This window comes from Fringilla coelebs, assembly GCF_963513975.1.
Source record: "Fringilla coelebs genome assembly, chromosome: 5".
Classification (NCBI taxonomy): Eukaryota; Metazoa; Chordata; class Aves; order Passeriformes; family Fringillidae; genus Fringilla; species Fringilla coelebs.
In genome coordinates this window covers 48,901,619-48,921,691 of record NC_140033.1, presented here as the reverse complement: position 1 = coordinate 48,921,691, position 20,073 = coordinate 48,901,619, and the positions used below count along the sequence as shown (strand labels likewise).

General features: G+C 42.1%; 1 protein-coding gene across 1 annotated transcript; it reads left to right on the top strand.

The window, feature by feature from the left end:
- Positions 1 to 17: 17 nt before the first annotated feature.
- XPNPEP3 (X-prolyl aminopeptidase 3) lies at positions 18 to 19,808 on the top strand. Its single transcript, XM_084206991.1, has 10 exons — positions 18 to 129; positions 1,595 to 1,711; positions 4,185 to 4,592; positions 6,307 to 6,509; positions 7,351 to 7,413; positions 8,762 to 8,875; positions 11,566 to 11,651; positions 12,144 to 12,327; positions 13,791 to 13,911; positions 14,719 to 19,808. The coding sequence occupies exons 1-10, from the start codon at positions 69 to 71 to the stop codon at positions 14,883 to 14,885; spliced, it is 1,524 nt and encodes a 507-aa protein (XP_084063117.1). The 5' UTR covers positions 18 to 68; the 3' UTR covers positions 14,886 to 19,808.
- Positions 19,809 to 20,073: the final 265 nt, after the last annotated feature.

Below are 20,073 nucleotides of genomic sequence, written 5' to 3'. Positions count from 1 at the left end.
GGCGGTGGGCCGCGCGCCGTGATGGTGTCAGCGCGCGGCGCAGGGAGGCCCCGCCGTGTGGCCCGGCCATGTCGCGCCTCCCGCAGCAGGGCCTTGTCCTGGCGGCCCGGGGCTGGCGCGGCGCCGCAGGTCAGACACCCCTCCTCCCCCGCACCCCAACACCGCCCGCGGCTCCGGTAGTGACACGCGGCTATCGCAGCTTACAACCCCGCTTTCGCTTCTCGGGTCGCGGGAAAGCGGCTCTCCCCGGCGGCGCAGTGGCAGCCCCGGTCAGGGCTGAATCCTAGGGAAGAACAGGCAGTAACTTGAATAATAAAGCAACGGTAGAAAGCTCCTCGCTGCCTTCAAGGTGTTGCTTTGTTTAATGCCCGCTGCGTCCGTCTCGTTGCGAGCTGTCCTGTTTGTCTGCTGTGTATGTGGAGAATAACCGTAGAGACACGAATTTTAAACAAGGATGCACAAAAACTGCAGTTACATTTCACTGCCCGGGTCTCCAGTTCAAGCATGGTTGTCTCTCATAAATGATCTTCAATTAGAGGCTAATGATACTGGCTCCCACAGCAAATCCACGGTCTGTGTGTTTTGCTGTAAGCCTGTGTCTCCGCTCCCTGAAAGGCAGATGTTTTCTTGTGTTACCTTTGCTTATGCTGGTGAAGGGTTAAAAGTATTTGTTCTAAGAATGGCAGCACAAATTGGCTTTCTAGTAGGCATATGGTAAGTAACATAAGCAACCATTTTCCAAAACATCAAATAGATGTTTACCTTCCGACTGCCCTCTCCTTCCTACAGGTCTGGATGATTTGTATTCAGGCACAAGCACTTCTTCAGCTGCGAGTCTGTGACTAAGAATTCTAAAGTTTCTGACAATTCATTTTTAATTTTAGAGTTTGTCTTATCATGTCCATTCCCAGCTCACAAATGCATACTTGTAGTTGTCTTTAAAACGCACCTGCTTTGGCTGTGTGTGGGTTTGGAAGTGGGATTCATAACTGTTCAGTTGGGGCAGTGCTGCTGCCATGGAAGGTCAGTACACAAACAGGGACTCTCAGGTATCCTCCAGACAGGAAAAGAAAATCACATTCCTGTGTAAACCTGTGTTATTTGATGGTTTCATTGCAGCATTATTAGTAAAAAACAGAACTGGAAAAGCCTTGAAAACTGTATAATTGTTCAGATGAGAGAAATTTTTTTAAGACATAGTTGAGAAGAGACAATATGCAGGTGGTGTGCTTGGAGCCCTGTGCTGTTTGAAGGAAGGAAGGGAGGGAAAGTGCTGAGTGCCTTGTGAACACCATTTGTATGAATTGGGATGTGCAAACCAACAGAGATTCCTGGGTTTTGTTGCTGGATTGTCAGGTTTAGCATATTTCTATCTGTTCCATGAATATTTGATTGTCAGTTGAGTTGTGTGCACATTGTTTCATAAACTATTGTGATGCACAGTAAATGGAGAAGTTAAGGAGGGATATTTATGTCATATTAGTGAAGGAATGCTGCTAAGAGTCTGATGACTAGAGCACAGTTCTTCAGTTTCCTAATTGGAAAGTTTTGGGTTTTTTTTTTACCTTGACACAGTGCATTTCTTTTCCTCTAGTTTGCAAGTCATGTGCTCTCCGAAGATTTTCCATCCAGCCTGCCCAGCAGAAGAAGATTCCAGACCGGTATTTGGGGCAGCCCAGCCCCTTCACACACCCACACCTGCTCAAACCAGGTGAGGTTTGGGCCCTGCATGAGCCAGTCAGTGAAATTTTCTTATCTCCATTTTTCCAAGTGTATTGATTTGCTGCCTCGTAGAGTTGTCTGTGGTTTCAGGTGTTTATGACTACCTTCATTAGCCAGTAATTATATTTACTAGCTAATTTCCTTGTTGGAGATGATACTGATTCCAAAAATAGGCTTTACATGTGATGCCTTTGATAGCTTCTTTCTTTTTTCTCATGGTGTACTCAGGGCTGGGTTTACTCAGTGCTGCAGACCTTTTTTGGCTGTGGCATTTTGCAGACTCAATGTCCTGCAAATAAATATGGTTTTTGTTAAGAGGGAGTCTTTTGTGCAAGCTGAACTGTCAGAATGGTTCACATCCCATGTCTTGTAAGTCATGAAACAAAGGTGCAGTTCAGCGAAGGTGAATGGGGAGGGACATTGATAGATGGACACCACTTGTCTAAAGAATGTGCCCTGTTCACAGGAATATTCAATATGAGGAGAAGGAGAAAAAGAAGCTTGTGACTATGAAGTTAGACAGTAGTGATAGAAGCTGAAGTTGTGCATTTTTTTGAGATGCATGAAAATGAACATGTAGGCATAAGATCACCACAATTAAATCTAAAAAACAAACAAAAAATTGCAGCAAAAATATATTCAGGGATACATCTAGGAAAACATTCTGTGTTCTTCCATAGGTGAGTATAAAGGGAGAACAGATGACTATGTATGTGTGTGTATGTATATATATACACACCTGTATTTAATTATAGAATAATTCATGTCAGAAGGAGCCTCACACAGTTAACAGGTTCCCCCTGTGCTCAAAGCTGGGCTAACTTCAGCATTAGATCAGGTTGCTTAGGGCACTCATTGACAGCTCACAATAAATGAGACTGACTCCTTAAAGTGCAGCTGAAGCACTGGAAGTGAATTCTAGCTATCCAAAGTATTTTTCCATTTAATAAAGGAGAGATTTGTTTCCTTAAAATAATATGACATTGTTTTATCACAATTGTTGTTTTAAAAAGCAAATGCCTTTGATGCAAAGAGAATTTCCAGGCCTCATAGTTGGAAGACAGCTGGGATCCCCATGTTTCACCCCATTGCAGCTTCTGAAATTCACTGGACTGTGGCAGTTAAAAAGCTGACTGCAATGCAGTGGAACATAGGAAATTTGCAGTGTAACATTGTGGAATTGTGAGGCCAGATGGCATTAAAACAGTTTCTGTGTTCTCTGTCATTTCTACATTCACAGAGTAATATAAATGAGGTGGGACTTTTAGGTGTGTTTGGTTCTTTTTAAAGAATATTACATCTAATAGTTATTGAGCATATAATCGAAAGGTGTAAAAATTAATGCAAATAGAACTGCCCCCTCCCACTGCACTCATGCAAGAATCTGCTTGCAGTACAAGTCAAATGTCAATTTTTGTTCTAGAATTGCCACTGTATAATACATGAAAGAGGAAGAAAAGATTATGAAAGTGGAAAGTTAACAAACGGTATCAAAACTCAACCTACGTTAAGGTAGGGTATTAGCCAAAGATACTGATTAAGGCTCTTATATTAATTTAGATCATAATTAGGGAGTCTCACAATTTTAAAAATACATACTTCAGCTGTTGCTGGTTGTCCTTTGACCTTCAGTCCTGTTTTGGTGAGTATCTTGATTGCTGTACATCATGTTTTTTGCGACTGGAACAGTTGAAAGAGTACCTTCATCTGAGAGATCATTTGCTTAATTAGTGTTATTAGAAATACAGTATTTAACCTTGGAAAAAATCTGAATTGTTAAATATTGACAAAAGCTACATATGCCCTGAAGAAGATCCCTTCTCTTAAGAGGAGTCTGATGGCAGCCTGCAGTCATCTGTGGTTTGTTTCTGCCTGGAATCATATGACTGGTTAGACTCTGCAACCTCTGTGCTTCTGCCTGATCTCCCAGAATCTCTGACACCCAATCTGGCCCTTGTGGTTTAGAAATAGTCACTTTATGAGTTGACTTAGTGTATTTGAATAAACATTCTAGCTTTATCTGAGAAAATTAATGCTCAACCTCAGGAGGCAAACTTCTGTTCAATGTCCATGCTGTAAAACCCGTCAGTTTTTAGCAGTCAAAGTTCAGTTTGCCTTGCCCCTTCCCCCTTTTATTTTTTTTTTTTACACGCTCTCTGCAAACATTTGGATGTTTGTTTAAATCTACCAGGTTTTGTGATTTCTACCTTTGCACAGACATATGTAACACAGCATCCAGTCGGTTAAAACCAATGTCTGTCTTTGCATGACGGAGAAGCAGCCTGAATGAGGATGTACTGTAGGGAGGGAAGCTGAAGAAGAGCAAGGGAAAGGCTTGTGAGGGGTTACAAAGAAGCCATGCACATGTAAGGCATCAGGGAGTAGGCAGAAGTCAGGCATGTGACTAGTAAAATACCCTCAGTGCCTTGAATTTCTCCATCTGATTTGTTTTGTATTCACAGGAGAGGTAACCCCAGGATTGTCACAGGTGGAATATGCTCTGCGCCGACACAAACTGATGGTGTTGATCCAGAAGGAAGCTCAAGGCTGGGATGGTTTGGACCACACAGTGATTCTGCTGTCCAACCCCACGTACTACATGAGCAATGACATCCCCTATATTTTCCACCAGGACACTAATTTCCTGTACCTCTGTGGGTTTCAGGAGCCTGACAGCATCCTGGTGCTGCAGAGCATTCCTGGCAAAGCGCTGCCATCTCACAAGTCCATACTTTTTGTGCCCCGGAGGGATCCAAATCGAGAGCTGTGGGATGGGCCCAGATCAGGCCCAGATGGGGCAATTGCTCTCACAGGAGTAGATGAAGCTTACACCATTGAGGAGTTCAGGCACTTGGTGGCCAAGCTGAAAGGTAACAAAAAGTAGAGAGGGAATGAGCTGAGGGTGTGGTTTGCAGAGTCTGAATGGTTCAGGTTTGGGAGGTGGTCTGTGACATCACTTTGAAACTAAAATGAACTTGGGGAGTGACAAGGAGTATGGCTGTGGCAAAGGCAGTTGGAAGTTCGTGTTAGCTCTTTGAGGGCCACCAATGGATATGTAGTTTTGAAAATTTCTGCCTTTCTTGTGTATCCATGTGAATGCCAGTCTGCATATCTCTGAAATATTAAGGAACAGGATAAGCAAGACTATGTTTCTGTTTTAGTGATATCTGTTTGCTGACAGAGTCAGGACCAGATGACATACAGGAGACTTGAACCCTTTTTATTCATAGTAGACTTGGAAAACAATCCACACAGGGAGCATGTTAGTCCACTCACATTTAGCTAGATGATGACTTGCCCATGAAATACAAACATTGCTGTCCTTCAGAAGTATTCTTTTGCATCTCCCATCGCCATGTAGCCTCAATACCTATAATCCAGGAGGAACTTAAATGCATTACAAAACAAAGCTGAAGGAGGCTCATGACAATGTAATAAGGGCAAATGTGACTTTGGAGGAGTCACACAACTCGAGGGAGAGAATTCTGGAGTATTAAATACCATCTTGGAATCAGGTATTCTGTTTCAAAAAAGGATGTCTTGAAAATGGGTAAGTCACAGGGCAAAGGATGATCAAAGAAAGCATGAAATGTGTGAAATACAGGCTGAACAAATCTATTCAGCTTGAAAAAGAGAAAACAAGGCAAGGTATGAGGTGGATAGTTGGGGAAAGCACAGAGGATGACTGTGATTCATTAATTGCTGGTTTTCTTAATTTAAAAACAAAGGGAACACTGAATTAAATTATCACATGGCATGGTTTGGCACCTCTTAAGTTATAGATCATTCATGGAAGTATGGAATATCAAAATTAAAATGGAGTCAGAAGTTTGTAATTCTGTGAGGGAGAGGTCCATGAAAAGCAGTAAATCAGCTAAGGGCAATACTCTTTAATGAATGCCCAGTTTCTTAAGCACTTTCTGTAAGCAACTGCTGATGGTTACTTTCACCAAAGAAGGAGGGCCATGGTGGACATCAACAGTGACTCACCATGGCTTTCATACTCATTTGCATTTACAGTGTTCCATGAGGAGAATGTTGGTGTTAACTGATGTTCTGAATAAATTTCTGCTGTGAGTGTGTCTGTTCTCAGTAAGCTCATTTTCTTTGAATGGCTGAAATAAGCAGATGTTTCCCCAAGTGTCTTGAGGTGGTGTTGATAATGATCTTGATTCCATGCAAAAAGGGAAGTTGTTTTCCATGGTCAGTGTGGACAGGCTGAATAGGAGAACGATTCAGAAGGTGCACTGTGATGTGATGGCTGCTTGGCTTACACAAGTGCAGCTTTGACACAGGAATGGATCTCAGCCAGATGCGTATATTCAGTTATGGTTGTAAACCCCATTATTTGCCCAGAAGTGGGGATTTGTCCAGTCTATATGCTATGAACTGGTAATCTTCCAAATTTAGAAGGGATTCTGTGACAGTGAAAGTGTCTATATAGACTGTCAATGTAGATTCAGAGAAAATTATTTTTCTCAAATACAGCAACAGATCTCGTTTAGGAGGAGTGAGTTAGTTTATTATGTGGAGGACATTTCTGCATTTATTTTAGTCTGTGTCAACTTTTGTTTTGCATTCCAGGTGAGTCCAACATGGTTTGGTATGACTTGAGAAAACCAGTGCATGCAGAGCTGCACTCTGACTACATGCAGCCCCTGGCTGAGGTAAAAGCTCGGAGCAAAAACCGCATCCAGGCTGTTCGACATCTCGTGCAGAACCTTCGGCTGATCAAATCCCCTGCAGAGATTGAGAGGATGAAGATAGCTGGCCGGGTGACAGCAGAGGTAATGGGGTTGGGTGCTCCCCTAATGAAGCAGTGCATTCCCTTGGTGAGGTGACATGAGTTGGAAGGAGAGCTTTGGTCTAATCTGTTACCGCACTGCTGTGTGTCAGCCACTGGCTGGGCTTGGCTTCCTCCACAGGACAAGGGGAAACTGGGAGACTGCTTGGACTACTTAGACTAATTCTCTCAATTAGAATAACTCTAGTGAAGAAAAGCCAGCAGCTGTTAGACTTTGTTTAAAAGCAAAGGCTAGCCTTTTCACTGTCTTCCCAGCTTCCTCTCTGCTTTCCAAAATAATTTTCTTTCCCATCTATTATTTTTATTTTGGGGAAAACAGGATTTTTATGACGATGTTTCCTATGAATGTGTCTGTATTCCCTCTTCACCCTCAAATACCTTTTGAACTCATTGGCCACTTTTAAACAAATCTGACAGATAATTCAAATGCAGTTACGTTTTTGTAAATATTATTAAAATAAATAGCCAAGTAGAAAAGAAAAGTACAGGTTATTCTTCTCTGAAGGAAAAGCTGCATAAGGCAATCCTATTATACCTGAGGGAATCCACAGGTGAGACAACTTCTAAAATGCCAAACCATGGGATTAGCCTCAATCGTCTAATCTTCTTTCTTTTTCCAAAAACTAGAGTCAGTCATCCCCTAAATACAGTTTCATAGGGAATACATCTTAACTGCTTCTAGTCCTGACAGCATTTTCACCAAAGAAAATGGTGAAACCCTCTGGTTCTGGGCCAGCTGATTTTAGGCCTTCCTCAAGAGACAACAGGTGAAAACAAAACAGTTCAGGCTCCTTTGCTAACTGAAAGTCCCTTCTTTTTCATAGGCTTTCACAGAGACTATGTTTGCCAGTAAATCCCCCGTGGATGAAGCCTTTCTGTATGCAAAGGTGAGTACTTTATAGCTGGAAGTGAGATAGGAGGGCTGGATGTTGGTTATCCTTCCAGGAAACCAGAAATGTCAGATCTCTTTATCACGTGTCTGCTGCTGTAGCACATTTCTTCACCCAGCCCTTGTGGTTCATTGGACATACAGAAGAGTCAGTGTGAGGAATTCTTCAGCTGTACTTACTGTACCCTTATTTAAGGAGTGTAGCTTTTGTCTAAGTTTCTCTCTGTTGATGTCTTTCTGTACTGTATTGAAATGCAAAACCTGCTAAACTGGAGGTAAAGTTTTCACCTTATTCTATAATACAGGTCTGTTGTACAAAATTTAAGTAGTTATAACACCTGTTTGTCAAGCCTGCTTCTCTTGCCTCTAGCCTCTTACTACATCAGATTACCACAGCCATCTTGAAGCAGTTTACATGCCTCTCAGTTACAAAATAAGGACTAATTGGCCTGCACATTTGGTAAGGAACTTTGTAAGGAATTTCAGTGAGATGCCTGTTCAAGAAACAGCAGGATTTGACCCTCTTGTTACTACTTGAATGGGCCTGTGCTGACATGGCACTGGCAATACTGAGTTGAAAAAACTACTTTAGTTAAAGTTTGTTTTACAGGTCAGTTTTTTAGTCCAGACCAGGATCCCGAAACCTTTGCTCCATGTAGGCATCCTGGAGTGTTCTGTCCCATGTGATTTTGGTAACCATAGAAAAGACATGCTATTAACATGTTGAGGGTCTTCATAGATGTAAGTCTATTCATTTCCGTGCTTTCATCAGCTTCATCATTCAAGAAAGGTAAAGATCTTGAGGCTTATGGTGCTTTTTTCTTCTATCCCCTCAGACATCAAGGTAGTGCATACTTTCAAACCTTCTTAGTTTAACAATCATGAAAAATAGATACTGCTGTAAATATACTGGTACTTTGCAATTTTAAAAGACAGAAGCAACCCATGACTGTTGTCATGCTGACATACAGGATCTTTCAAAATTCACAAAGTTGTATGCCAAATAAGAGCATTACTTCATATAAAAACAAATCCTCACCTGGATATATGCCAATGTAGCGAATGTTTGAGACACTATTGAACGACTTGTACCAGAAAGAGTTTCCTGGAGATATGGTAAAGGCTTGAAAAATTCTTGAAAAAGTGGACAGTTCTGGTTTTTTTTTCCTCTAGAGTCCTTGAAAAATATTAAAGACTGCTTTCATTTAGTCAAATCACTTTCCAGTTTCACTTTGTATTGTTCAAATTAAGAAAACAATTGCAGGACAAGAATTATTATGGTTCTAGGGCAGTTAATCACCTGAATCAGCTCTAATGGTTTCCTCTTCTCTGTATTGTTCCTCCAGTTCGAATTTGAGTGCCGGGCTCGTGGTGCTGACATCTTGGCATACCCCCCTGTTGTTGCTGGTGGCAACAGATCAAACACTTTGCACTATGTGAAGAATAATCAGCTCATCAAGGTAACCCTTGTGCTGTCCAGTAACTTGAAATGCAGTGCTGTGATATAAATCTATGTTTCCTAGCTGCTGCTAGTTTTGACTGAACAGATCAAAGCACTTAAATACTTATTTTTTAAGTGAGCGAGGGGTTAATTTTACTGTCAATGGCAGATTCGACTTGTCTCTCTTTCCTCTCAGTTCTTGCTGCAGTATTTTCTGAACAGTACAAGGACTTGCAAACAGGATTGCAGATAATTTAGTGAACATGTCTGCTCTCACAGAAGCTTGCAGTGCTGGGGGCCTCACAAAATAGGGGAGCCACCATTGCAGGCAAGGCAAAGGCCCCGGGGGATCTTCTGCTGTCACTTGCATTCCTTGGCCTTGCTTTGCAATATAAGGGCAAAGTGCATTCCTGCCCTGCTGAAGCTGAGAAGCATTTTGGTTCCATGTAGCCAGCAAAGCAGGGAAGGGGAGCAAGTAGGGAACGGATCAGCGTTAAATGTCAAGAGGTGGAAGAGTAACATGTTTTGCCTTATTTTGAAGATTCTCATTGAATTGAACTCTCTCCAGCTTTCCTCACAATAGTTCTTGAGATTCAGATAAGTATTTTCAGAGGCAGTATTCCCTCACTGCTCTACTCACTATTTACTTTTCAGAGGAGCATATTTTTCCTCTGTCTTAATGCAGAATAAAACTTTCCCACTAGCATTGTCTTTTCTTGAAGCTGGGACGCTAGCAGACCTTGAAATGATCTGCAGAGACAAATGTACAAAAGATATGACAGGCTGCTTTTGGCAGGAAGAAGCTTCCTTTGTTGTTCTGTCCTCCAAGGTCAGGCGCGCTGCTGTAACTCCAGTTGTTTCTGTTAAAGTTGTTCAGTTAAATGACTGTCACTTGTTTTTTTACAAAACTATTAAGTAGAAGATTAAACCCATAAACTTGGCGTTTCCTTTGTGTGCTGCTTCCTACGGATTTTGTTTCCAAATAGGCTAACAAAGTGTCTAATTTGAGAAGTATCTGAGTGTTTCATTCAGTCTTTTACTTAGAAGGCTTTGCTTTAAAGAAGGACAAGCACAGCATAAGGCATTTACTGGACAATCAAACCACAGGCTGAATTCCCTTAGTGAATTATTACTTGTTGAATTGCTTGGAAGATGGCAGGTGCTGTAATTTCAGATTTGCCTTAAAGAATTCAATTAGCTATTCTGAAGAAGTTAAAAAGTACAATATAAATGGAGAGTTAATGGCCTGTCTATTCAGTGGGATAGTGAGGTCTGCTCACTGCTGGATTATCTGCTCTGTGTCTGTTTGTGTCACTTAACTGTACACAATGATAGCAGCTAGCACTGGAAGTAGCACTAGCAGTGAAATTTTGCTGCTTTAATCTTCTGCTTTACATGCTTCAGTTATGCCTGGTCATTCCACATTATGTCTGCTGGCACAGTCATGGATCTGTGGGATGAATAAATGTAGTGTAAATCTCTAGAGAATTTACTCCAAGCTTTTTTGACATCTTACTGCTCTATTTGTTGTTAGCCCCTTTAAGGAGGAAAAGCAAGGCAGTGGTTTTGTTCCTGGCCCTTTGTCTTTCTTCTGTGTGACTTTTTGGGAGATGTATAGTCATTGATATGGAACAGCTTTGCTGAATTGAACTGGAGATTCACATCTCCAAAAAAATTTTCTTCATCACCAGAATGTGGTGGTGTTCGAGGGGTGTCAGGATGAGGGAAGAGACGAGAATCTTAATTCTGTGTTTCAGAAGGCTAATTTATTATTTTATGATATATATTATATTAAAAGAAAATAATATATTAAAACTTACTAAAAGAATCGAAGAAAGGATTTCTTCAGAAGGCTAGCAAGGAGTAGAAAGGAATGGAATGATAATAAAATCTTGTGACTGACCAGAAAGTTTGAGACAGCTGGACTGTGATTGGCTATTAATTAAAAACAGCTACATGAGACTAATCAAAGATGCACTTGTTGCAATTCACAGCAGCAGATAATTATTGTTTTTCTTTTCTTCTGACGCTTCTCAGCTTTTCAGGAGAAAAATCTGGCAAAAGGATTTTTCATAAAATATGTCTGTGACACCAGATCAATCCGGAAAGATTTGTTAAAACAGTCAAGAAAATCCTCAAAGAGAGAAAAAGGAAGGTTGTACAAGCTATTCACCAGTGCATTTACAGCAGTGATACACTCTCAGATTTTGTGATACAAAGTGATTTTGCTGGGTCCTCATATCCTATGACAAGGGTAAATTTGTAGCTGCTGGTGATCCTGTGGGGAGCTCAGGAATCCTGTGCTTTTGTTGCAAGCCCCCTCTGTCTCAGTCACTATAGCTGAGAACTTCTAGTGGAAGGAGTCGTGGGCAGAATTTGCTGGACTAAGCAATCCAGGTCTGAATAGGACTTTTCTCAGAGAGCAGAATAGTTCAAGGCAAATGCCTATTTTTTACTCCAAAATCTTCATCTTAAAAGTTCAGACAGTATATAAGCATAACAGTCAGAGACTACCTTACAGAGCAACAATCCAACTGGAATAGCCTATTTATAAGCAGTAGTACCTGGGGTATTACTCTGCAAAAGGAAATCACTTTTCTGCAGCTACATGGTAAAAACAGAAGCATAATCTCCTTTCCTGCTGTCAGACAGAAAAATCAATTAATAGCTGGACTGACCCACAGAGCATTCTTTCCTGTTATTCTCCAGGATGGTGAACTGGTCTTGCTAGATGGTGGATGTGAATTTTCCTGCTATGTGAGTGACATCACACGTACCTGGCCTGTCAATGGAAGGTAGGCTGCAGTAAGTTTTTTTAAAGAATTTTGAGAAGTTCTTAAATAATTGATGGATTGAATGTGTGTTTAATCATAGTTTTACCATGTCCCATTCTGTGCTGCTTCAGAGTAATCAAATTATATAAAGTAATCGTTCAGCTGTATTCCCTACTGCCTCACTAATTACTGCATGAATATCTATCATTATTGCTATTTTCAGCTATTACAGCATGCCTAATGTGCAGAGAGGGCTTTTGTACATTCAGCTGTGGCTGACTCCAGTTGTGTGTCAGAAAACAGGAGTTTCAGTTGATGTGTACGTAGCTCTGCCAGTCGTGAATTTGCTGGTGTGGTCTTTCATACAAGGAGACAGTTGCTCTGCTTTCTGGTTTTCCCCTGCTCCATCCTTGAACTGAATCTGTACCCAGAATGGGTTTTGGGGACAAAACCTCTTTTCTCTTGGAAACAGAGATTTAGTTGTGAGATATTCCTTTACTCAATGGCCTTCAGGTTCACCAAACCCCAAGCAGAACTGTATCAAGCTGTCCTGGATATCCAGAAATCCTGCTTGAGCCTCTGTTCCCCTGGCATGAGTCTGGAAAATATCTACAGCCTCATGCTGAGCCTTATTGGACAGAAACTGAAAGACTTGGGTGTCCTGGAGAGCAGCATCACTGACAGCCATTTCTTCAAGGTACTTCAATTTTTTTATTCTAGTTTACCCCTGTTTACTCTAGTTTACTCTTATTAATACTGATTGTTTTGTCCTTGGGTAGTTTTAGGGCTTTAATTTGGGTCAGGAATGTGGTTTCAGGATGTCTCTTCTATTTGCTGCTACATGGTGCTTTAATTCATGTTGTAGGCTTGTCTCAGCACAAGAATGAATTTCTCTGAGACAGGGCTAAACTCCAAGATGTGATTCAACCATTTGGTGCACAATTTGGTCTCAAGTAATCCCCAGTCTTATTTGCACATAGTGTGAATATTTGTTCCTTGGCTCTCGCTGTTTCACTCTGCAGATCCGTTCCCATTGCTCTTCATTACTTGCCAGCACAGAAACAGCTTTAGAGCACAGTCTGAAGGGAGCTATGGGCACATGGGCACTAACACAAGATTCTGGGTGCAGGCAGTTATTTGTACTTTTGTGATCTGTTTAACATCACATAAATTTGCAGTGCCACCAAAAGGTGCAGTCTATTCTCAGTCATTCCACCTGCTGCCCCTTCTGCACCATTTTGTGTCAATGCTGGGACTCACAGAGCTACCTGGTGAACAAGACTGGGAAACTGGTCTGCCTTAGAGCTGAACCTGCAGATAAAACAGGATTGCGTTTCAGTTAGAGAAGTTTATCCGGTCACTCTCACTGCAGAGCTGCACGAGTGCTGATGCTAATACTGCAAAGATGGCGGAACCAGGTGACGGCGCTACGGCTTTTGGCAGCCGGACAGGTTCCTGCCGGATTTAGCTGTGCGCGGTGCCGGTGCCATGGCAGCCCCGGCGGACGGAGGGTGTCGTGCCGGATCCTTCCGGCAGGTGGAAGCACAGCCAGGCGGGAACAGCGCCTGCAGCTCTGTCCCCTGGGAATGAGGAGCGTGGAGCAGGGAGGAGTTCTCGCTGGTTCCTGCTTTAGAGGGAGGGAGGTTAGCATGGTGGCGGGGGAGGCGGTGTTCGTGCCTTGTAGAGGTGGATTAAAATCATGCTCTATCTGCTGAATGAAATCGGCACAGCATTCGCTCTGTTGTGCGTAGCAGACCACTTTCACAGCCCAGAGCAGCTGTACCCGCTGCTGTCAGTTGTGAAGGTCTGCTGATGGGAGTCGTGCAGGGCTTGGATGTTTAACTTATAGGAAGGGTTGGGCAGCAAAGCTCAGTGATTTGAAAGTTGACACCATGCTTGAGATGGTGATGGGTTTGGGCTGCTCTTTTCAGTGCAGGGAGAAGGCAATCTGCAATGTGCTCATAATAGGCACCTGGTACTAGTGGGTTTTAAGGGCCATCCACTTCTAGTACATGGAAGGCAGGCACTGGTGGCCTAGGCGTGGCAGTAAGACTGCTAGTTAAGTACATAAATATTCTGTCTCTTTTCCATTTCTTTTGTATTGGAGTGAGTTGGGCTGTGTTTAACTGCCTCTGTGACACTTGTTCTGTCTTCTCTTAGGCTGTTCGAAAATACTGCCCTCATCATGTGGGCCATTACTTGGGCATGGATGTTCATGATACCCCAGATATATCCCGATCGATCCCGTTCCAGCCAGGCATGGTGATAACCATTGAACCAGGTAAAAGCAGTCAATGGTAGACAAAAACATGCAACACTGAGGGTAACTGAGGGTAACTGAGGGTAACTGAGGGTAGTTGGTCCTGCAGACCAAAGCATGCACATCCTTTCTGGTGAAGCTGGAAACTATAGCATTATTGGAAAGCCTTAAGTTATTCCCCTCCCAAAGTCAGTATCAGAAAACCCTCTTTCCTTCCCAGACATAGCCAAAGTAGCACGTAGTGGGATTAAACTCAGGGAGTAGTGTAGAACTCAGGCTGTGCAGCATAGGTGAACTGCAGTGCAGAAATCAGGGTTGATTCACTTGTGCTGCGTTCTGTGTTCCTGCCACTGAACTTCTACCAGTCACTGGTAGTGTCTCAAGCATTGCAGTCTGCAGTTACAGGGATTCACAACTTAGCTTTGCAAATTAGGCATACTGTGAGGAATCTTTCTTTCTCCTTGTCACTAGATTTGGAGCTGTCAGCTGGAAACTTCTATTTAATGCTTGTCTCCTCTCTCTCTCTATTCAGAACATTGTTTAAATCATCATTGTGAATGTAGCAGTGAGAGCAAGAAGTGTGAAAAGGCCAGGTGTAGCTATGCCTGTTTCTATTCATGTGCTTCTATCTGTAGGCACAGAGGGACACTTTCCTTTCTTTGCCCACCAACAGCCATGAGTGAGAGGAAAGAGAGTAACTTGCCATATTAAAAATTCTCGGGATCAAACATGTTATGTTGCTGAAAGTCCAACCCCACTCTCCTGGTAGTAAGGGAAAGGTGGTGTTCTGGAGAGCATTGTGTGTTTTAATTCCCTTTCTTCTTTCAGGCATTTATATCCCTGAGGATGATGCGAGTGCTCCGGAGAGCTTTCGTGGCATTGGTGTGCGCATTGAGGATGATGTGGTGATAACAGAGGATGCCCCTCTTGTCTTGTCTGCTGACTGTCCCAAGGACATCTACGACATTGAGCAGATCTGTGGCCGCAGCTCATGATGCCCCTTCTCCGCCTGTTTCATCCTCCTTGGGAGACACAGCCCCGCAGGGATGCAGATCCCTTAGCTGGCTGTAGTTGTCAAGTGATAGAGGGCATGGACAGTTGATGGCTGTTTCCAAGACTGGGACTGGGCAGTGGAATGTAAAAGGCTTGGGTACTGAGGGATGAAAAAACAAAGTAACCTTTTCTGTGTGCAATTTTTTTCTGATTTGTGCTGATGTGGAGCTGTTGTATGATGTTGGCGTGGATTCATCCCTCTGCTGTGTGGATCCATGTGTTCTGGGGCCCTTGGGGGGGTTGAATTTTGTCAGTGCCACCAGACGCATAGATACAACAGCTGAGACCAAGGCCCCCTTTTTTCCCTCTTAGCACCAGTTTCACAGCAGTCAGATTTTAAAAATGAGGCTTTTATAAATGCTGGTTTTGGATGAGAAAGTGTCAGCTTGAATTTTATAGAACCATGTAAGGAAAGAGTCTGGGAATCAGGGAGGTGAGTTTGGTGGAGAGGTGGTTGTATCTGAAGCCAGTGGAGAATTCTTTTAGTATTTTAAAGATAAGGATGTGTTTAGGCCTTGTTCAGGCATATGCAAAATAGACCTTCAGCAGGGGGAAACACCTTGTCTTTCAGCTTATTGGAGTGTTTGGTAATTTCAAAAAGTACAATTAGGGCTCAGAAGGTTAGACATACCTATTCTTGCTGTCTTCCACATTCCCTTACTTTTGTCCCAAAGGTCCATTCCTTTTTCCTGCTCTGAGTCCCTCCCTACCCTAGGAAGCAGGGCCATGTTGATTATGCTGGACTCCACTGGTGAGTTGTTGGTTGTCACCCAGATGTGAGGTGTCCAGTTCTGGGACAGCCACAGCACCTTTCTGGCTTCTGCTTGCTGTGTGCTGTAAGTGCCAGCAACTTCAGCAGTGGGGCTTTGAAGAGTCTGCCCTATGGCAAGTGTCAAGTCTTTGCATGGCTTTTGTATGGAATTAATTGGAATTAAAAGTAATTCTTTTCTGAACTCTGAGGGCATGATAAGAGCTGACTTTTGGGTTTTTCCCAAAGTACTCTGATAATACTTTTGAAGCAGCTGCAAATGTTACGAGGGCTAGGCTGGATGAAGAGTAAAGAGAAGGGTTTTCTACCCTGACCATCAGCCTACCATCCAGGCCATTGTATGCCACAGTAAATACACCTACTAGAGGCAAGCACAGCATCTGTGTATTTACTGAAAATACTTAGACAATCAGCTATTTAACATGTGTGAAAAATGCCTCTCATCAGAGCATCTCCTGTCATCTACACTTGCTATTGCATTACCTTACTTCCTTTCTTGTGGTAGCTTTCAGTGCTCTTCATCTGCTACTCTAAATTTTTTCTCTTCTCTTCCTGGATTGTCTATTTCCACTATGTCACTGCTTCCTAATCCATTTTACTTTCTTATCAATGTCACTGCCTCGTCTCCAGTTTGGCCTAATTCCCCACAGTGAATGTGGCCAGAAGCATGTGAGGAAGGTGGTCAGGGTTCTGGAGTTTGAACCTCTACCTCTGTTGCTGTGTAATCTCTAGCAAAATCTTCACTTTTTTTCCTTCCCCCCCTCCCCTTTTTGTTTTTTCTGTGTTTCACTTAGTGAAGGCCAAGTGGGCAGTGTCTTGCATCTCTCATTGCATTCAACGTGAGCTGGGTGCATGCACTGGGGTTTGAGTTTTGGCACCTGAAAGGCAGCCAAGGCATGCCATAATTTTAATGACCAAAAAATGCTTTTGCAGGGTTTAGTATATCAAGTTTCACCTGTTTAAGGGAATCTGCTAATCTCTGACGGCAGTGCTTGTTAAAATACTCCTGTGTTACAGTGATAGCTACAGCCTAAAATGTTAGAAGGGTGGCTTCCTAAGTATGAACACAGACCTGATGAGTACTTTTGATGTTGTTCTGATCTCTAATACACTTGTTCCGATTACACCTGTTAGAGCCAAATCAACTGGGCAAAATCTTGGGGATTTTGGAACTATGTAAGCAGCTTAAAATAACATTAATCTGAGATATACATGTGTGAGCTGATCTGCACATCCACCCACACATCTAACAGAGTTAATAATGGTACTTAATGTAAATAAGCCTTTAAAATGCATATACAAATTGTTTTTAAAATAAAACAATTTGTAGAAAATAATTTCTCAGGCCATCAAGTTGCATGCTGTTGAATAGATACCTGCACCTCCAAAACCAGCATTATTTTTCAAGGAGATTTATTAATTGTGTGTGACCTGTCTTGGACTTGAAATAACATTGTCAAATGTAGGCACGAGCTAATTCCTACTTCTCTCAGGAAAATCCTGCAACCTGTAAACACCAATAGATCTTAGGAATACTGCAGATGAATGTTTCTGTTAGTAAATAAGTGTTTGTGACTGCTGAGTGGAAAGTAATGGATCTGCTATGGCTGCTGACTGTGTCTGATTTAGGGCATGCATATTCTGTAATTCTTCCACTGTGTTCAGCCATTTTTTCAGCATAAACTGCTGCTGGTTTGAATCTCTTGTTCCATGTAAAGGGTGCATTTCACAGAAGGTATTAAATCTGCATCCTATTGTCATACTTGCCCAATTATCCCATCATCAGAAAAACCAAACAATATTAAAGGTAGCAGCAATTTTAATTGAGTAGCTTAAAATATATAAAATTGGATACACTTGAAATATTGACAATATAATTTGGTTAAAATAGGGGATAATTTGGTTCCAATAATAGCGCATAAGCAAAAAAATAATGGTGGGCTACGGAGTGCAGGGTCCTTGGACCCCTGCCACCTCACATACAAGCTCACCAAACGAAAATTCCCCCTTTTATGCCATATGTCAATGCCATCTCCTCCCATTTTCGATTCATCACACCTCTATCTCCGCCCTCATCACCACCTTCATCGTTCATGCCCCACCGCTCTTTTAGGTGGTCGCACCACTCTTTGGGGGTCGGCACTGATGAAGGCCTCTCCTCTTCCTCGATGTCCTTTAATTCACCTTTGGGTTACACATGCACACCAAGCTAGTATAATGTAAGCCAAAACGAACATAATATTATATTTAAGCATCAAAGCAATATATCTCATATAATTAACATTTTCTTGGGACCCAACCAGATTTTCCTTTCTGTTAATTTTTAGTAACTGTTATCTCTTGCTTTTTCCTGCCTTGAACATCTGCAGGAAAGGGGTGGGGGGTGGAACCCCTCCTCTCCCTTTCTTTCTTGGCATTACTCCTTTTAACTGTTTTATTATTTCCTTAACTTTTATTATTTCCAAATATTAATTACTGTATCAATATTGATTACTGTTTCAATTTTGTCAGCATGAATCATACCTATTTACCACACTATGAACCTCAATTTTTGAAGGCTTTTTTCTCACTTGTTGCAGAGATGAATAATCTGTGACCTACACACATGCTGCAGTGTCCCTTGCAAACAACCAAATCCTTGAATATTTATTTTATACAGCCTTCATCAAGAAACCTTAAAGAGCTTGGTTCTCTGGCTGCTGGCACAGCACATACCTGTGGTGTTCCTCCCCTGGCACCGATCCCATCCTGCCAGACTGTCTGCTTCTGCCACAGAAGAGATTCCTCCCTGCAGCCACTTGGGTGCAGGAGCAGCTCTCCGTGGTGGCACAAGTCGACAGCTGCTCGATGAGGGCGTTAGTGGGATCATGGGGAGTGAAAGAGAAATTGAGGTATGCACAAGTTCATGTGGGGAGAGATTTGATTTCATGTGGCACAGGTCTTAAGGACATCAGAGTATGAGAGAAAACGAGAGCCAGCCATCCCTATGGAGAAGCTGCTTTGCTTCTAGAGGAACCCTGAGAGGCTTTTGCCTTTCCTACTTCACCTTCTACCAGGGGACTGCTTTGCCTTGCAGAGAACTAGTAAAGTCCTGTTGTTAAATACAGTCTGAGCAGAAGCACCAATTTGCAGATTTGCTTCTGTCATTGAAGTGGAAAGAAATTTGACATTTAACACAATTTGGCATTCTACCTCTATGTGGAAAAATACAGTATGTCTTTCCTAAAATTGCATTCATTATTTTGAGAAGGAATGTGGTGGAGGAAGTAGCAAACTGAGGTAGCAGAGTGAAGAGAATGGAGATGGAGAGTTTTGGGACTGTGCAATGCATTAAGAGAAGAATCAGGAGAAGGTTGTGATTTAGAGCTGCAGAGATGTGTGCCAGGGGGAATGGGAGAGCAAGGAGAGAACAACAGGGCATAAACTGGCTGTTCAGTATGTTGTCAGAATGGTCCAATAGCTCCAGAAAACTGGTTATGCTGTTTCATAACCCTGATTGATTTGTCCTACTCAGTAGGGAGGAACAAAAGAGTCAGATTGTATTGATGAACTCGGTCTTAACAGTTAGTTTAATTATTTCTTTTTAAATCAATAGAATTATCATATGAGAAAGTTTTATGCAGTTTCAGGATATTGATTATGTGTCATATCTCAAATAATGGGAATGGAAAAAAGTATGCTTCTAGGCAAAATCTTCCATAATGATGGAGGGAGCAAGGCTGAGGTTACATGCTCTTATGCTATCCAAATTATTGCTGTGGAAACTGAGTAATTACTCCAAGGAGAATTACCATAAGGTGAAAAGAGTTAGGGTTAAACTTAGAAAAAAAGCTGTATTAGATAAATGACAAAAATGTTTTAATTGTGATATTTAATACTTTATGTAATTGGATAGCAAAACTCTGTGCTGATATAAATTGATGGTTTTAAATTTCTTCTAAACTGAGTTGTCTAGAAGCCTGTACAGGTATCTCTTTATTCATATGCAGATCTAAAGTGCATTTAAGTTTACAATTCTGACATCATTACAGCACATCTGTTAAATATTCTCCCTACATGTGTGCACAGCCTCCACTTAATTAAAAATCATTCTTTGGACACTGTCACAGTGCTGGCTCTAGGACTGGGTCTATAAAATTCACTGTATTTAAGAGATATAACAATAAATTACATTTTAAAGCAGTATTTATAATTGAAATGGACAGTGAGGCACCATGGGCTCAATGACACTCCATTTCAACTCCTTTCTCCTTCTCAGTTTGTCTTGCTGCCTGAATTGCTTGACAGCTCTAAGCCTTCTTCCCTAGCAGCAAATGGAGCAATGAACCCCTATCTTCCTGGGACAACTTATGCCTCAGCCT

Excerpts from the sequence above, each read along its gene's own strand:
- XPNPEP3 (XM_084206991.1), top strand. The coding sequence starts at position 69 with ATGTCGCGCCTCCCGCAGCAGGGCCTTGTCCTGGCGGCCCGGGGCTGG. Across the intron at positions 12,328-13,790 it reads CTGACAGCCATTTCTTCAAG|GCTGTTCGAAAATACTGCCC; the intron begins GTACTTCAATTT and ends GTCTTCTCTTAG. Across the intron at positions 13,912-14,718 it reads GGTGATAACCATTGAACCAG|GCATTTATATCCCTGAGGAT; the intron begins GTAAAAGCAGTC and ends TTCTTCTTTCAG.